At 49.1% G+C, this 19,423-nt stretch overlaps 1 protein-coding gene across 1 annotated transcript in view; it reads left to right on the top strand.

Moving 5' to 3' along the window:
- MCF2L2 (MCF.2 cell line derived transforming sequence-like 2) overlaps positions 1-18,935 on the top strand; it is a 210,115-nt gene extending 191,180 nt beyond the window's left edge. Inside the window, exons 26-29 of the mRNA XM_081086362.1 lie at positions 5,704-5,748; positions 8,407-8,495; positions 8,900-9,035; positions 18,088-18,935. Of these exons, the coding sequence (XP_080942488.1) occupies positions 5,704-5,748; positions 8,407-8,495; positions 8,900-9,022 (257 nt within the window). The 3' untranslated portion in view covers positions 9,023-9,035; positions 18,088-18,935. The remainder of the gene's footprint in view (positions 1-5,703; positions 5,749-8,406; positions 8,496-8,899; positions 9,036-18,087) is intronic.
- The last annotated feature ends 488 nt before the right edge of the window (positions 18,936-19,423 follow it).

Genomic DNA, 19,423 nt, shown 5'->3' with positions numbered 1-19,423 from the left:
CAAAGTATAAAAACAGTGAAAAGATCAGTGGTTACCAGACGTTTGGGGGTGGGGACATGAGTAGATAGATGGAGCAAGGAGATTTTTAGGGCAATGAAACTATTTACATGGCATAATGATGAGCACATGACACTATGCATTTGTCATAACCCATAACTATAGGCACAAAGAATAAACCCTAATGTAAGCTATGGACTTCAGTTAACATGCATCGGTATTGGGTTACCAATTGTAACAAATGTATCACCTTAATGCAAAATGGTTTTTTAAAAAATGTGTTTTTAATGATTTTTAGAGAGAGATGGAAACATACTGCCCCCTGCATGGGGGATCGAGCCTGCAACCCGGGCATGTGCCCTGACTGGGAGTTGAACCGGTGACCTCTTTGTGTATGGGTCAAAGCTCAACCACTGAGCTACACGGGCTGGGCACAAGATGTTAATATAGGAGAAGCTGTGTGAGGAGAGAATGGTTTATATGGGAATTATCTGTACTTTCTGCTCATATTTTCTGTAAACCTAAAACTAGAATCTATTAAATTTTTTTTCTTTAAAAAAAGAAAGCCCACACACAGTGGTACAGTAGAGGCTGTTGACACCTTGCCCAATTCTTTTTATCAGGAGGGGACACCCGCCTTTCAGCTGCTGTGAGGTTAGCTGCTAACAGCTCACCGCTGTGGCATTCTGAGAATTGCCCCAGAACCCCGTCACCAGGAACTTCATCAGCGGTGATGGCCTCCTGTAAGGGGTGTGTCCCGCCTCCCTTCCCGACCTCTTCTAGAGCAATAACTGGCACCAGCCAATGACTGACTGGTTCGTCTGCCTCAAGATGGGACATGTGTGGTACCATCCCTGCCCCAGGGTTTCCCGGGGCATCAGGCTGATGTTAGACGTCAACTGAACCCACACCTGTAACTGGCTTCCTCCCTCCTCTGTCTTTGCCCTCATTGCCTCACAGTTTCATCTACTAGTAAAAGTCCTTTCTCTATAACTTGCTTGCATAATCTGCTTCTGAGAAACCTGACCTAAGATTGTTAGCACCAGTCAAGGTCCTAGAAAGGATGGGATTCTGGTGTTGGGTTACTTGCTGGCCTCCCCATCATGAGTGCTATGGATAACCCTGGTTCCTGGTCGGCTGCAGCAGTCCATTTGCTGAGACCTTCACCTGTGGTGACCTGGGATCAGAAGTAGGTGGACAGGGATGTGCCAACTGGTGCAGTGTCTGAGAAGTCTGGGGGAAATATCAACTGTCAGGACTGTGGAATTGGGCTGCTATTGCTAAGCAGCACTGGTGCACAGAATAGAGTGACAGGCGCAGATTAATCATCAACTGAAAAGCACAGTGTGAGGACCTCTTTGCCCATGTTCAGCCCCTTATCTCCTAAAGCACAGTACTTGCCAGAAGGATGAATTCCCAGCCAAGGCCAGTCTGCTGCTGACCAGATTGGGCTCCTGGTGCCAACAGATGAGCAGGTAAGGCAGGCCCTGGTAGGAAAGACATGGGCCCCTAAAACTTGGGATGAGGAGTGTGGGTACATGTCCCTGCTCCCCTGGGCTGGCAGATGTGGCCCACTCTCCCTTGTTGGAAGATACACCCTTCTCCTCCCCTCGCCCCCCAAGATTATGCAGAAAACTCCTGACCTGTTTCAGAACAATAGCTAACATCAAATTACAACATGGTCTGACTGGGAAGAGACCCATGGACGTATGGACATAAGCTCAAAATGTGAGGATCTTTGAGTCATGCATGAATGCCCATCAGAGAATATCCATTGCAGAAAAGGTACCAAACAACCAACGGCACTGGATGGCGTGGCCAGCAAGTGCCAGCCAGCTTCTCCCTCAGCACCCAGTGCCCGCACCGTGGGCTCCTACGTGGAGAAGTCTTGGCAGCAGAATGGGAGGCTGTGCATGGGCCCCGCGGCATGGGCTCCCTGCCATCCAGACCGATGTAGCAATTCCGCTGTTGACTGTCCAACCACCAGCACGGAGATCTAAGCTGAGCCCCAGTTGGATACCATCCCATGAGTTGATTTCATGAGACCCGTTCTAGGCTGGAAAGTACAGCGATTCATCCTGAGCGGGGTTGACACGTGTGCTTTCCTGCCCACAGTGCCTCAGTGAGCATCACTGTAGGGACTTGTGTGGTGTCTGATCAGCCATAGACCATTGCTTTGATGGAGAGACTCATCATGTGCATACATCACAGAATCGACCCACCAGTCCTACCACACACCACCCCGCTCAGAAGCGGCCAGCCTGGCAGAGCCATGGAGTAGCCTTTGGGAAGCGAGGATGAGCAGCAGCATTGGGCATGACCCTGCGGGGTGGGGGTGCTAACCTTAAACCAATCGCACCAGGCCCCCAGGAGGCAGCATATATGAATCTGGGAGCCAAGAGGTCAAATAAGTTGTGACCTTATTCATTAGCACACTCCTGTCGAATATCCACACGGGGAATTTGTCCTCCCTGTCCCTGCAATCTTAGCCTCAGTGGATCTAGGGCAGTGGTTCTCAACCTTCCTCATGCCGCGACCCTTTAATACAGTTCCTCATGTTGTGGTGACCCCCAACCATAAAATTATTTTCGTTGCTACTTCATAACTGTCATGTTGCTACTGTTATGAATCGTAATGTAAATATCTGATATGCAGGATGTATTTTCATTGTTACAAATTGAACATAATTAAAGCATAGCGATTAATCACAAAAACAATATGTAATTAGATATGTGTTTTCCGATGGTCTTAGGTGATCCCTGTGAAAGGGTCGTTCGACCCCCAAAGGGGTCGCGACCCACAGGTTGAGAACCGCTGCTCTAGAGGGAGTGGTTCCCAAGAAAGATATTTTCACCAGGGGGCAGAGTAAGAGTCCTACTTAAATCTCTGCCTCCCACCGGCTGCTGCTGCTGGTCCTTGGGTTCTGTCTTTCAGTCATCATCTCCCTCCCACTAATTCTACACCCCCCTCCTTCTTCTCTGGCAATTCTAGTGATATGTGTAGTGGGCGCCCCAGACTCTTTTCTGGCCATTGTTCTCTTTCATTTGCCCACTTACAGTTACAAGTGATGACATGAGAGGGTTGTGAAATGTCCTGGTGAGTCACCAGACACCAGATGCCAGACACCTTCCTCTAGGAACAGCCGACACCCTCATGATGATCAGTACAATTATTCCCCCCAGGGTGACAACTGCTTTCTCTGCCTGCCGTCTACTGGCATGAGGACATGGTGCTAGGATTCCTCCTGCCAGGAGCAATAAGCCTGGGCGGGGGAAGGCTGTAGGTGGGAATTCTCCTGAGAACCCAAGCAACGTCATGAGGAACAGTCACAGAACAGATGAACATGCTATTCCTGGTGCTACTGGTAAACATAAGAGAATTAAGTAGGAGTATTTTACTAGCTTGAATTGTGCTGAAAATTCTGAATTCTGAATTCAGTTTTTGTCCCCGATTTGCAAAGCCTTGCCCACTGAAGGATACATAACATTTGAATAACCATTCTGCCCCAAAGGTATCAGCGGAAGAGCCTGTCTATAACCCTTTTAAGTCACAGCCCCCCTGGCTCCACCCTCCCCTGCAGGGTGCAGGCCTAATTGTGGGTCCCTTATCTGGTCCCTCAGGGTATTGGTGGAGCCAAGAACTGCTTTAATACCTATAACCCTCTAGTGTAGCACTTAAGGGTTGTTTGCTGATACCTGTGGGAATTCCTTTCATATCTAGATAATGTAGTTACTTTCATTATTTTTATTATTACCTTATTGTTATTCAAAATTATTTCATGCACTCTTATGATGAAGAAAATAAGTTCTAGCAAACAGTCATTTCTGGTGAGATTGCAGGTTATTTTAGATGCTTGACCAATTGGTTTTAACTATTTTAAATTTCCTTTCCTACTTATAAAAAGAATATATATGTAGATTATCAAACGTTTAAAATATACAGAAATGCAAATCAGACATAACCTAGATAACCACTGTAAACATTTCACCTCAGACATTTTGTCTATAAAAATGCATATTTTAAAAAAAATTGGAGCCATACACATTGGGGGGAGGGGGAGCTTTGTATTTTAGTTTTACTGAAAAATTCCCATCAAATCTCCGAGGAAATGGGCAAGGCTTTGACTAGACTCAACTAGACACATCAGCTTGGCTCCCCCCCCCTCACCCCCCCCCCCCCCTGCCTGCCGCCTACCACCCCACTATGGGCTTACTCCAACCCAGACATTTGAGAGCATCTGGTTGTTGAGCTAGAGGTGGTTTCCCAGTTGTAACATTTCTTTGACTCCAGTTCTTAGTAGCTCTGAAAGACTAGACAGCCAGCTCAGACTTCCCTAGAAGCTGGCAGAGACCTGAGCAACAGAAAATGCGTGACAGGAAGGGAAAGAAGGTGGGAGGGAGGGAGGGTGGGAAGGAGGCCACAAGAATATGTGAAATCTGAGAACTATTGATTGGATGCTTAGGAGTGATTCCCTTCCTTTGGGCCAAAGACAGGTTTGCAAAGGAAATGGAAGCTTCAGACATAGGCTGGCCTAGATGTCCAAGTTTACACTCCGGGCCACCAAGCAAACGATATTCATCCAGCCTAGTACCCATGGAAAGATCCTAGAGGGAGCTCCTTTGTGAACTCTGGAGAGCTCCTGGGATGGGTTAAGCAGGAAGTGACCCCTTGCGTGAACCCCTAGATGGCCAAGAAGGAGCTCGGTGAGCAGCACAGCACAACAGTTAAGGGTTCGGGCACTGAAGGCTTACAGACCCAGCTCAAATCCAGCTCCATCTCTTTGGGTGAATTACTTAACCTCTTTGTGCTTAAGGTCTTTTCAGCATTTATTTTATAAAACGGAGGTAATGCTGTACAGTCTTCCTGAGAGGATTAAATGAGATGACTTAGGCATTTTGTTAGCATCTTTCGAAACTAGTTCCCCACACCTGTTCCTCCAGGGGCTTGGGCTCTCCACCACCACCACCCCATCCCCCAAGTGAAAATGATGTACGTCAGTTTATGTGATAGAGATGGTCCTTAAAAAGCCATCGCAGATTGTAAGGAATAGAGAAAAAGCGAGTTTGAAAGAAAATAAAAATCGTTTGCCCTGTGGGGTAGGAGCTGCCGCCGAACTCACTGGAGCTACAGTGGTCCCTTTGCGCCATCTAGTGTACAGCAAGGGAAAAGCCATAGTTTTATCACCAAGGTTGGTAATTTGCCAAAAGCGTTTAAACTCACTAATGGGTTCACTTGTTAACAAATTTCATTCAGTAGTTTAAGCAACCAAAAGAGTAGGATTCTAAACATTAAGTGCTAAAACTCCACCTAAGTTCCCCAAACCAGTTCGGAGGTAGGTGCTCTGTGCGGCAAAGATCGCCCGCTGAGGGAAGAGCAGCCACCCAGTCCTTACCGGCATGAGTCTTCATGGCCCACCTTTCCCATCCTTCTCGCCCTTCTCCACCGAGATGCTTTATGCTCATTCTGGTACATGAACTGGAGAGTATCTTCCCAACATGCTGCCAGACCTTGGCTGGTACTGGAGCCAACGCACCATTCGGCTCATTTTCTAAGAATGCAACCATCACTTAAAATATTGCTGTACTCACATTGAACGTCTGTCCAGGGCCTATATGTTTGGAGTGGGTTTTCTGGTGTGTGTGTGTGCTCTGTGTTTCCTTTTAAAGCCATTTATTTATTACCTTTATAATTTGTTTCCTCCCCCAGATGTTTATGAGGATGAAGACAATGGCAGACAAACCACCCCTGAATGTGAGTAATAATAACCCACACTTGGAGTGCTGGTCTGAGACCTTCTCTGTAGTATCATCACAATTACTGTTAACAATAATCATAACAGTGTTATCTGTTAAATTCCTACGATGTGCCAGACATTTGTAAACATTTTTGCTAACACCAACCCTGCAGAATAGAAACCATCATCCCCATTTTAGAGACAAGGAGCTGGTGCTCAGTGAAGTGGCTTACCCGAGATCACTTGGCAAAGTCAGAATTGCTCCCAGGTCTGACTCCAAACCCCTGCTCCTCCCACTGGTCAGTGGGGGTCTCACCTGTTCAGTCACGTGCCTGGGACCCGGAGACCCTGGGCCCGAGGCTCTGGGGTCCCCTCAGTGCTGCCACCTCCGCAGCACCGAAGGCTTAGCTCCTAAGACTCTTCGTGCCACAGAGCCCATGGCCAGGGAGCCCAGGAGGAAGGGATTAAATGTGGACGTGACAGAGGTACAGCAATGGCAGCCCTGAGCTGCACTTTCCTCCCTGTAAAACCAGGGGCTTTGACGGAGGGACTTTCTCCAAGGTTTGCCAGGTTCTGCCAAGTCTGGTTTCTCCCAGGAGGATACTGGGTGAATAGGGCTTTGAGCCCAGGGCCCTTTGGGGAGACACCTGGGGGAACAAGCAGAGCATCTGCAGTTGGTCTCAGAAGAAAGTCTCCCTCAATTGTGAGGTGATTGTGGGCGACCCACCCCCTCCCACAGCCCCTTTCCTCCTCTATCTCCCAGAGTAGGGCAGAATAGAAAAGAATAGAATAATTGTTGAGCCCTAACTGGTTTGGCTCAGTGGATAGAGCATCAGCCTGCGGACTGAAGGGTCCCAGGTTCGATTCTGGTCAAGGACACATGCCCGGGTTGTGGGTTCGGTCCCCAGTAGGGGGTGTGCAGGAAGCAGTCTATCAATGATTCTCTCTCATCAGTGATGTTTCTCTCTCTCTCTCCCTCTCCGTTCCTCTCTGAAGTCAATAAAAAATATATTTAAGAAAAATAATAATTGTTGAATAAAGACATCACACATTGTGAGAGTAATATGGTTCCATAAACTTGTGTTTTAACTTTATAAATGCACTTATGTGTGTGCGTTGTGTTGGGATATAAAACTTGCATCTCCCTTCAGGTGCACTTAGAAGGAGCTGGAACTTGTCAGGTCTTTCAGTCCCCAAGTTGCCTCCAGCCATGCCCTCTGCAGGCTGTGGGGGTTCTACAGCTGATGGAGGCCAGAACCCCCACCCCCATCCTCCCAGCGGGTGGCTTTCTGGTCTCTGGAACCAGCATTGTCTGGAGACACAGCCCTTCGGGTCACCCAGGAGGGGGTCGAGGACCTGGCTGCTCCCATCCCCGCTACAGCCTTCCTGCAGGACCAACATTCCTTCTCTCACGGTCTGCTGCTGGCATAGGCATCCTGGGTGGGATGATCGCCCTGAAGAGGCACCTCTAGGGGTCACAGCAGATGCCCCTGAGTCACATATGGATGACAGTGGGAGGCATCTTCCAGAACCAGTTTCTCACTTTACCCTCAACTGCCTCACCCCTAGCACGTGCTGGGACCAGGAATTAAACCAGGGTTTCTGGAGGCCTCCAGAAGGGGGCTGACAGCAGCTCCCACGCTGCTCACACAGCCCCCACTGGCCTGCTCTGGGGGGACTCTGGGTAGCAGGTTGGGGACCTCCCATATGACCATGGCTGCTCCCCCAGATAATGAGCCTCCAGTGCACCCCAAGCTGCAAGCTCCTTCTGCTCCCCTTCAAGGCCATTACTCTGTCCAGACGACCGCCCTCCTGGTGTGTGGCCCCCTCCCTCTGAGTCTCACCGAACAGAAATTCTCCAGCCTCAGATTCCAGAGCTCTGCTTACTGGGCTGACACTGGCCTGGGGCTGCCACGTGGGATCTTTCTGCTCCTCCTTAGTCTGCCTGAGAGCATGTGGAGCAGAGCAGGAATGCTGTAGAGGCCAGCTGCAGTGCTCACCGGCCAAGGGAATTTCTCCAAGTGATTATTCCTCTTTTATCTCGGTTTCTTCATCTGTAAAATGGGCTAAGGCCCTGGTGCAGCTGTCCTGACACAGCCCCAGGCGCCAGCAGCCTCAGTGTGGGAATTGCTGTTCCGCACCGCGGCTCACAGCCCTGGGCACAGCAGGTGCACAGTGGTGACTGTTGGTTAATTAACCCATTCATTGGAGAGAGCGGCAGGATGTCCTCCTGGTCCTCATGGGCAGTGCAGTGACACTGGCAGAGGCTGCTAAGGAAGCGGGCAGTCACCCCGGGAGAGAAATAAGAGCAAGAAAGGGAACGGGTGGAAAGGCAGTCCAGCACAGAAAGAGTGAGCGCGTTTTTTTCTGGGAGAACAGCAAGTGGGGCTATGAGCAGCGTGTGGACACGACTTCTCAGTCACAGTGACAGAATTCAGAGCTGGAAAGGGGAACCTGGAGGCCACAGAACCCCGCCCCCCCTTCCTTCCCCCCCCCCCCCCCAGGGTGAAGCAGTGCGCCCCGGGAGGGTGGGAGTCAGAGGTGGGAGAATGGGCTCCTGGGGCAGGCGCTGCCCCTCCCTGGCAGCAGGGCCCTCCCACCCTCTCCCACCCTCTCCCACCCTCTCCCATCCTCTCCCCTACAGCCCGCCCAAGTGCTTCCCTTCTTCCCCCCAGGCTGCCCCGGCGGGGCGAGCATCTCCGTGGAAACCTTTGAAGACGGTGAAGGGGCAGAAGATATGGAGAAGGAGAGCAGCGCTCTGGGTGTAATTTCTTTCCTGCTGCCTCTTTCCCGGTCTCCCTCATTCCTGTTCAGCAGCTTCCCCGGCCCCCTCTTCCTCTCCCACCCCCTCGCCCTCCTTTCCTTGATTCTACCCTGTGAGCACCCGGCCTAGTCCGGGAAGCTGAGGCCACTGCCGGTGCAGAGGGGCTCAGACCTCCCGGCCCAGCGCGCCCCCCAGCGCCGGCTCCTTAGCAACGCGCTGGTTTCTGGCGGTAGTGAGGGGGCGCCTGTGGGACCCTGAGTGGCCCCGTGGGCGAGCCGGGGTGGGCGAGCCGGGGGTGGAAGAGGAGCCGGGGTGCACGCGCTCTGCCAGGGGGAGTCCGCGCGTGGGCCTGGCCTGGCACCCCAGCTGACGCTGAGGGTGCCCCCCTGCCCCCGCCTTTCCAGCTCTCGGGGCTTTTCCAGTTGGACGACAGTTATGACACCTGTTCCCCCACGTCTGGTGTGGACGCGGGAGAACGCATCCAGGGAGAAAAGGGAGGCGACGATCAGAGGGACACGCGAGTGTGAACGAGGAAGGAAGGTGGGTACGCGGACTCATCGGCCAGCGCTTCTCTGACTTTCTTCTTGGAATTCAGGGCAATGGACACAACTGTGGCGAGCGCTGGGGGCTCGCCCCTGCGGGGAGGTGACGAATGTCTGGGCAGAAGCGGCGCGGGCGGGCTGTAGGGGAGAGGGGGAGGGGACCCCCAGAAAACTGGCACTCCTTGCAGACAGCCGCGCCTCCTCGCTCAGCGGAGCCGCCCCAGGCCGCCCTCGGCGGAGGGGCTCGGAGCCCGCGGACCCGCCTCCCGAGCCCGGCGCCGGGCCGCCTTCCCGGGGGCTCGGGAGCCGCCCGGGCCCCGCCACGGAGAGCCTGGGCGCCGCTGCACGGGCGCCGGCGGGCGCGCGCGGCTCGGTGCCCACTCCGCGGAGACCTGCGCTGCTCGGGCGCCGGAGGGCGCAGCCCAGGGTTTCCCGGGGTTCGCGCTTGTGACGCGTGGGACGGACAGTTCCCAACGAGGACTGGCCCGCGCACTGCAGGGTGTGTAGCAGCTGCCCTGGCCTCTCCTCTCCCCGCACGGGCCGTAGCTCCCACTCACCCAAGCTGTGACGATCAAAAACACGCCTTCGGATGTTGCCAAATTTCTCCCCGAGTGGGGGTACCGGGGGAGGGGGGGTCGCGGGGGACGGGGGCGGGGCCCGCTGAGGCCTCTCCTCTGGGCTGGAGGACCTGAGCCGCTCCACCCGACGGGGCGGAAGACCCCCCCCCCCTCCCTGCCGCCTCCTCTTCTCCTCGGGTCCCTGGGCGGGGAGGGGCGGGCGGGGGGGGGGGGGCGGTGATGCTTGTGGTGACTTTGCTCCAGGCTTGTTTCCATTCACAGAGGATTGGTTGGTTACAAGTTAACTTCGGGCATATTTCTGTTTAGATTTGCTCGTTTTTTAATTAATTTATTTTTTTGTTTTTAGTTTTAGTTATTTAATGTCATAGCTTTAAAGTCACCTGTTGATAATCATTTTATTTTAAAGGTTCGTTTTTTAGTTACTCATTTTCAGTTACTTATAGTTATTTCGTTTTAAGAGTTATATTTCCAAATTAGTTATTTGACATATTGTTTTTAAAATATATTTTATTGATTTTTTACAGAGAGGAAGGGAGAGGGAAAGAGAGAAACATCGATGAGAGAGAAACATCAATCAGCCGCCTCCTGCACACCTCCTACTGGGGATGTGCCCGCAGCCAAGGTACATGCCCTTGACCGGAATCGAACCTGGGACCCTCCAGTACGCAGGCCGACGCTCTATCCACTGAGCCAAACCGGTCAGGGACTGACATGTTTTTTAGAGTAAAATGTTTTTAGTTGTTTTAGGGTTTCCTCCTAGTTATTTAGTTTAAAGTGACTTACATTCACAGTTGTTTAGTTATTTGGGGTTCTGGGCTTTTTACTTTTACATTTTGTCATTTAGGTTTTTTTAGTTATTTTGTTTTTAAATTATTTCATTTTCTTGGTTATTTCTTTTCAGCTATGTTTTTGCCATTTTAATTTTTTTCTGTTCTGTATTTTTACTCATTTTATTTTCAGAATTATTTACTTTAGAATTTGTCAGTCGGGATCCAATCAACAGCGAGACACCATAGCAGTTCTTTTAAGAGAGAATTTAATATAAAGAATCATTATTCAACTAGTAGCGATGTTTAAGAGAAAAACAACAGTGATAATGAGATGTTATGGAGATTCTAACTGCAAGAAGCAGCTCTCCCCACAAGGGCTGAGGGAACAAAGGGAAGGATGGGAGGTGGCCCCGAGGCTGGGGTTCCCCTCTGAGGAGAAGGCACTGCCCGATGGGACAGATGTCCCAGGAGCTGACTGCAGAGGAGGGCTGCTCCGGCTGGCGCTGCTGCCTCTGAAGGGCTGCGATGAGGCTGGTGTGGAGGTGTTGGGGGAAGGCAGACCGCAGCTGCGGAACCACCATGGCTCTCAGGGTGAAGACCAGTTGCCAGGGGATGCCAATGGGAACCCAGGCACCGGGGAAGGAGCGTGTCCCCCTCTCCTCTAGCCTCTGATCCGTCTGCCCTGGGACCGAACCGTTCAGGGAGCAGCTCGCTCGCTGGTGAAGGAGGCATGGCGAGTGGCCCAGTACCACAGAGCAGAGAACAGAAGTGTAGGCCCGCAGCTAAGAAATCACAGCTAACACCCAGCACGCCGGGCTCTGGAGTTATTTAGTTTTCGTTTTGGATTCAGTTAGTTTTGGAATCGTTAGGGTGATCTGATTTTAACTTTTCGCTGGACGTGAGGTTTGGCCGAGTCTCCAGCGCCTTGGTTTGTTTCTGGAACGGAGTGGGTAACAAGTACGGGGAGAAGCGTTTCTTGTGAGGCTCAAGAAAATCACTTCAGATTTAAGAAAAACAAAAATAAGTGACTCACTTTGCTCATAAGAAAAGCCCTTTGACTGTGTGGCCAGCACAGGGCAGATGCTAAGGGACAGGCTACTCAAGGAGGGGCTGGGGGCACCATAGGCCTGGACACACGGCTCACTCAGGAAATAGACTTCTTAAAGGCGGGGGAGGGGGCTCCTCTGTGAGTGAAGTTTGTGTCATCTTTCCATTTCAATAAATGGGAAAGAATGCAAACCCATCAGGTGAAATCCTCCAGCCTCCTTTCACAACTTGTTCAAACCATCCGTGGCTTTACAATGTTGCCTGTTGCCCACTAGAGGGACCCAGAGTTCAACATGCCGCTGAGGCATGGCAATGCAGTCACCCCAAATGCAAGGGCCTTGGCTGAAGCAGTTGCACTAAAAGCGGCCGTAGATCTGTGAAATCCGGCCCGAGTCTGAGTCCACACTAAACACCTGCCGTGCATTAGGACATAGATAGGAACAGAGATCCTCTAAACCAGCATTTCTAGAATATATTTTGTAGAATAGGCAGAAGAGTGTAAGAGTTTAACAACAAAATTATCCTATACTAGAGGCGTGGTGCATGAAATTTATGCACGGGGCAGGGGCAGAGGGTTCCCTCAGCCTGACCTGCACTCTCTCCAATCTGGGAGCCCTCAGGGGATGTCCAACTGGCAGTTGGACATCCCTCTCGCAATCTGGGACCTCTGGCTCCTAACCACTCACCTGCCTGCCTGCCCTAACCACTCTGCCTGACGGCCTGATCCCCCTAACTGCCCTCCCCTGCTGACCTGGTCACCCCTATTAACTTCTTTTTTAATCTTATCCCATTCACACACAATTGTATTTGACTTCCTTATTGGCTTCTCCCTCTCACACAATTTTTCTCTCTCTTTTTTTTAAATATATTTTATTGATTTTTTACAAAGAGGAAGGGAGAGAGATAGAGAGTTAGAAACATCGATGAGAGAGAAACATCGATCAGCCGCCTCCTGCACATCTCCTACTGGGGATATGCCCGCAACCCAGGTACATGCCCTTGACCGGAATTGAACCTGGGACCTTTCAGTCCGCAGGCCGACACTCTATCCACTGAGCCAAACCGGTTTCGGCTTCTCTCTCTTTTATGTAACACTTTTTCCTACTGACTCATCATTTATAAACTTTTCTTTCCTCCTTATTTCCTACTTCTGTTCCATCATCCTTCCTCCCATCTTTCTCCTACCCTCCTCTCCACATTCCTTCTTTCATCTTTACCACCCCCCCTCCCCTTTTCCTTCCTTCCCACCTTAATTTTTTTCTTCACTTCCTCCCTCGGACCTGCTTTGCTCCCTGCCCCATTTCTTCCTTCTTCCCATTCTCCTTTTAAGCTCTACCGGCTCCCCTTTAAAACTTTTCTTCCCTCCCTCTTTCTCTCTCATCCTACCTTTCCCATACATTCTTCTCTACTTACTTCCACTGTTTTCATATCTATCCATCTACCTGCCTAATTATTCACTACCATTTATCTTTTTTCTTTTCTGACTCCTACTTTTAAAATCTGTCCCCAGTACACAACTATACTTGATTTTCATTATAGCTCCTACAGTTCACTCATACATCCTCTTTCCTTCTTTAACTCTGCTCTCTACTACTCCTTTATAAAGTTCTTCCCTCCCTCCCTCCCTTCTTAAAGTGAAGCAAGAGCACCTCCACCCAGAAGGCCTCAGAACGTCCACCACTCCATCCCAGACCCATGGGCGCCTCCCCGCCAATGGCCCACGCCAGGGGCCACCGCCCCTCGCCAGGCGCACCTGCCACCCCTCCTGCGTGCAGCCCCGCGTTTCCTTCCCTTTTCCATTCCTGAGTCTTTTTCTTGTTCCCTTTCTGTATTTCTGTTTCTCCTCTTGGCCTGTCTGCATGCAGGTCTGCCTTCCTCTCCCTCTCCTTTCTTTCTTTTTTTTTTTTTTTTAATATATTTTTATTGATTTTTTACAGAGAGGAAGGGAGAGAGAGAGAGAGTCAGAAACATCGATGAGAGAGAAACATCGATTAGCCGCCTCCTGCACATCTCCCACCGGGGATGTGCCCGCAACCCAGGCACATGCCCCTGACCGGAATCGAACCTGGGACCCCCCAGTCCGCAGGCCGACGCCCCATCCACCGAGCCAAACCGGTCTCGGCCTCTCCCTCTCCTTTCTTATCCCCTCCTATTGATCGTATCCTATCCCACCCCGAACCTCTGCAGCTGCCTGAGCAGAGGGCGGAAACGCAGCCTGCTAATCCGGTCATGATGTGGTGCTGTAATGGATAATTTGCATATTTCTCTATTATTAGTATAGATAATAAAAGAGTAATATGCAAATAGACCGAATGGCAGAACAACCAATCAAAACATAATATGCTAATGATATGCTAAGGCTGCTCAACCACTCGCTATGACATTGCCTGACCACCAGGGGGCAGACAGTCAACTGGTCGACCAGTCGCCATGAGGTGCACTGACCACCAGGGGGCAGATGCTCTGACCAATAAGTTAGCTTGCTGCTGGGGTCTGGCCGATCAGGGCTGAATGAAATGGGCTGGACATGCCCTGGAGCCCTCCCGCAGTCCCTCCCCGGCCCGATCATGCACGGGTGGGGTCCCTCAGTCTGGCCTGTGTCCTCTGGCAATCTGGGACCCCTCGGGGGATGTTGAGAGCTGGTTTCAGCCTGATCCCACAGGCTACTCCCCTTGGGAGGGCTCCAGACACAGGGCTCATGGCTGGCGAGTGCTGCTGCAGTAGCGTGAGCCTCTCCCGATCAGGACTGATTGGGTGCAAGCCTGCAGCAGGCACAGTGGGGCCAGGATGAGCGGGAGCGACAGGTAGGAGCTGCAGGTGGTGTTGGACTGTGGGTTTTGGCCCGATCCCTGCAGGCCACCCAGAGGGACCCCACCCATACATGAATTCATGCACCGGGCCTCTAGTCTAATAATAAATACATTTTTAAAACATGACATATTCTGTTCCTCTCTTAGTTGGTTCCAACTAGATTAAAGGATCTGAGAACTCTTGAAGAAAGGAAGTGTGTATACTTTTGTTAAACTCATCATCTCCCAAGCTTATTTCAACACTTTTCTTTGTGGACTATAATATCCAGTATGTATTGGGAAAGGGAAAGCTTAAGCTGTTGTAACAAAAAGATCAAACAATATAGTGACTGAAAGAATATCCTTCCTCATGAGACAGCCCTGGTTGGGTATGCAGGCTGCGTGGCCCCACACAGTCATCTGGTGTCCCAGGCTCCTTCCTTCTGGTTTTCCCACCATTCCCTAGAACAGGGGTGGGCAAACTTTTTGACTCGAGGGCCACAATGGGTTCTTAAACTGGACCGGAGGGCCGGAACAAAAGCATGGATGGAGTGTTTGTGTGAACTAATATAAATTCAAAGTAAACATCATTACATAAAAGGGTACAGTCTTTTTTTTTTTTTTTTTTTTTTTAGTTTTATTCATTTCAAACGGGCCGGATCCGGCCCGCAGGCTGTAGTTTGCCCACAGCTGCCCTAGAACATTGTCCTTGGCTGCAGAGTCAAAAGCAAGTGTGAGAGTGTCCGACTTCCACTCGCAGCAAGGGGGGAGAACTTGGCAGATGGCCTGTGCAGTGTTGGAAGGCGCACCCTCCGCAAACGGCACACACCTTCTATTCCTTTAGTGAAAGCCTTGTTGCATGGCCACAACAGCTACAAGAGGGGCCGGGAGTGTAGCTAGGAGGACATTGCCCACCTGCGATTTTATTACCATGTGTCAGTGTGACCCAGCCAGCCTGCAGCAGAGCAGGGACTAGAATCCACATCTCCCAACTCCTACCCAGGATGCCAGTTACCACATTAGCATTGCTTACTCCTCCATCATGTATGAAGTGCCTCTTGGGTTCAAGTTTATTGTCAGATGAGGATAGGACGCTTTATAAAACACAATTTCACTGATTCTCTATAAAATATCAATTGCATCTTTAATTTGCTAGCAGTTTTTATTTATGGATAAATTTTTGAATATGGCTATTAAAGTAGCAAAAACTATAGGTTTATATCATAATATTTCAATTTGCCAGAGAACACATACAGCGGGTCCTCAAACAATGTTTCATTCAATGTGGTTTCACAGATGATGTTAAAAAAAAAATCGATTCCTGCCCAGGGGCCACTGTTTGCATGGAGTTTGCGTGTTCTCCCATGTCTGCGTGGGTTTTCTCTAGGTACTCTGGTCTCCTCCCAAAGATTTGCACATGTGGTGAGGTATCTAAATTGTCCCAGGCCCTGGCTGGTATGGCTCAATTGGTTGAGCTTTGTCCCATGCTGGTTTGATTCCCAGACAGGGCATGTGCAGGAGGCAGCCAATTGATGTTTCTCTCTCTCATCAATGTTCCTCTCTCTCTAAAATCAATAACAACATATTAAGTTGCCTCAGTCTGAGTGAGTGCAGGTGTGCATGAGTGTGCCCTGTGGTGGAAGAGTGTCCTGTCCAGGGCTGGTTCCTGCCTTGCACCCTGAGCGGCAGGGGTAGGCTCCAGCCCCCTCTCCACCTGAACTGGAGGAAGTGGATTGGAAAACAATTATCTTCTTTGTTTTTATTCATCTTTATTAAATGTATGTATAGCTCACATTTACCTTAATCTTTAACATGAAAAGTATTTGGAGTCTTTCTTTAGAAGTTTTGTGATGTTTTTATTCATCTTTCTTAAATGTATGCATAGTTCACATTTATTTTAATCTTTTATATTAGAAGTATTTGGGGTCTTTATTTAGAAGTTTTGTGATGTTTTTGTAACCAGAATATGTCAGGGACTTAACTCTTGTTTATATCAATGAGCCTATGGTAAAATAAAGCAGCAGTTTCCAAGAACCTATTTCTAACATTAAGTGAGGACTTACTGTGCTATGGGAATAAATAAACATAAGAGGAACAGAGTATAAAAATCTTGAAATGGACCCAAATACATCTCAGAGTTTAGAGTATGGAAAGATGCATTTCAAATTAGTTCTGAACAACAACAGCAAAAAAGATCAACTATGTGTGAGAGTGTTGCTGGGATTCCTAGATAGCAATGTGGAAAAAATAGTGTCTGCCTCATCCCTCAGTATAATTCATATTGTTCAAATATGTAACTTAAAGGAATCATGAAAGTCAAAGCATTTAAAATATAATGTTGAATGGGATAAAGTCTTTCCAGACGAAAACTATAAGAAAACTAAAAGAAAATTTTGATTAATTAGGCTATGTAAGAAGCAAAAACTTATATGTAGAAAAAAGAACAAAAGGTCAAATCATTAATACATTTTTTAACACCTCACTTGAAGATGTTTATTTGTTATTGTTTTTTAAGAGAGAGATGAAGATGGTGGGGGGAGAGAGAGAGAGAGAGAGAGAGAGAGAGAGAGATCCATCGATCTGTTGCCTCCTGTACATGCCCCAACCAAGGATCAAACCTGTAACATAGGCATGTGCCCTGACAGGGGATCAAACCCACAATATTTTGGTGCACAGTACAACTCTCCAACCAATTGAACCACCTGGTCAGGGCCATAATACATTTTTAAAACATATGTCTCTGACTATTTCCTTGGTACATAAAGAGCTTTTACAAATCAATAACAACTAGTGGCCCGGTGCACGAAATTCATGCATGGGTAGGGTATCTAGGCCTGGCTGGTGATTAGGGCTGATTAGGTTCCCCACCTTCCTGCCTCCCTGCCTCTCCGCCTTCTTCTTCCCTCACTCCCTCAGCACCCCACCGCTGCTGGTTGCCCACCATGTTCCGCACTGCCCCTTGGTGGTCAGCACACGTCATAGCGAGTGATCGAACTCCTGTTCTCCCAAACTCCTGAGGGGACACTTTGCATATTAGCCTTTTATATATATAGATAACAACAACAATAGAAAAAGAAATGGGCAAAGGACATGAATATACACAGGAAAGAAATTTAAAATCCAATAAATATACAAAAAGCAGCAAAACAATAAGATAATCTTTTTTTCATTAACAGACAGTCCAACATTTAAAACTTTGATAACCTCCAGGACTGGAGAGACTATAACAAAACCAAAACTGTCATACACCACTGGTGAGGGTGTAAATTAGTACTAGATTTTAGGAAAAAATCTGCAATGGCTATCAAAATTTAAAATATGTATATGATTTGATCCAGCAATTCCACTTCTAAGACTTTATTTTAATGATAAACAAAACAACAAAGATATATATAGATATAGACAGGTGTTCATTTTCACGTTGCTTTTTTTAAAAAAATGTATGTTTTTATTGATTTCAAAGAGAGGAAGGAAGAGGGAGAGAGAGGTAGAATCATCAATGATGAGAAGGAATCATTGATTGGCTTCCTCCTGCACATTGGACTGAGCCCACAACCCAAGCATGTGCCCTTGACGGGAATCGAACCTGGGACCCTTCCATCTGCAGGCCGACGCCCTATCCAGTGAGCCAAACCAGCTAGGGCTCACGTTACTTTTAATGGGAAAACAGGTAGCGTAAGATGGGGAACAACCTAAATGTCTGTGGTAGTGTTAAAATTTATCCCCGAATTGGTACTTCTCCCTTTGAGTGTGGGCTGTGACAGTGACTGTGCTCAATAGAATGTGGTGGAAGTGATGGTAACAGACTTTCAAGACTGGGTTATAAAAAGCATTTGCCTTCTTCCTCATTCTGCCTCTTGAGTTAGTCACCGTGGAAGAAGCCAGCTACCGTGTTGAGAAGACACTGAAGCTGCCCCATGACGAGACCCACACGCAGGAACTGAAGCCCCACGCCCACAGCCACGTGAATGAGCCACCTGGGGGGTGGGCTCTCCAGCCCCAGCCAGGCCTTCCTTCCGGCGGCTTCAGCTCCAGCTGATTTCGTGGCTGAAACCTCATGAGAGACCCAGAGCCAGAAGAACCCAGCTCAGCTGCTTGTGAATTCATTACCAGGGGATCATGAGATAATAAATGTTTGGTTTAAGCTGCTAAGTTGTGGGGTCATTTGTTAAGCAACGATGGATAACAGATATAATACTAAATAATAAAAAGCTGGTTAATAAAGTATTGTCCTGACATGAATTGGAACCCCATGCTGCTGTTAAAAATAATATCTTCTGCTTGAGATGTGGAAAGCTAGAAGGAGAACTACCTCCACACGTGCGAGATTTTAAAAAATCTGGAAAATGCACAAATGCACAACTTTTCTTGAACTCATGAGAGAGCTGAGTTCACAAGGCAAGATCTAACCTGACATTTAAGGAAAAACATTTCCTTCCCCTTCTCCCCTCGGCTTCTTCCCCCACAGGCACGAATCTCTAAACTCTAAGGGTCCCTACGAGACTTGCAACCAGGGGAGCAGTGGGCAGCAGACGCCCATCCCAGCCTTACCCCCTGACCCTGTCTCCAAGGCCCCCTTTTCTCTGACTTCTCAGTGAGCCAAAGCTGCCCAGCCTGGGCTCATTTCCCCACCCTGCCCTCCCCTGCTGCTGCTTCTGTCCTAGGTCCCTCCTTGTTTCACTGTCCCTGCCTTAATAAACATCCTCTAAAATTCACCTGGACTCATGTTGTGAGATGTTTCCTGCACAAAGTCAAGAACCCACACACTGCCAGCCAGCCCCAGCAGATGTGCACAGGGCCAGGGCCTCTTTCCAGCAATAGTCTTCTTAAGTGCACACAGAACATTTAACAGGACAGACCGTTGTTACGGGATGAATTGTCACACACACACACACACACACACACACACACACACACACACCCCTGTGTTGTGTTGATCTCATTCTATTGATAGTAATACTATAGGCCACGAATGTATATTCTTCACTCAGATGCACAGGCCTGAGAGATAATCCTCCATTGTTTTGGCTAATTTAATAGAGGAAGGATATAAGACATGAAAAGGTTGCCTTTCAAAGATACTGAGTCGTTTTCGTGTCCCAGGAACTTTGGGTTTGTAACGCCACCTGGGAATAGGCATTGTTTTCTCCATTATACAGCAGATTATACAGCAGGAGAAACCGAGGCCCGAGGGGTCACCCC

The sequence above is a fragment of the Myotis nattereri genome (assembly GCF_964212035.1).
Source record: "Myotis nattereri genome assembly, chromosome: 3".
NCBI classification, from domain to species: domain Eukaryota; kingdom Metazoa; phylum Chordata; class Mammalia; order Chiroptera; family Vespertilionidae; genus Myotis; species Myotis nattereri.
Note: the sequence above shows the minus strand (reverse complement) of the source record. Positions and strands in the feature narration are given on the sequence as shown.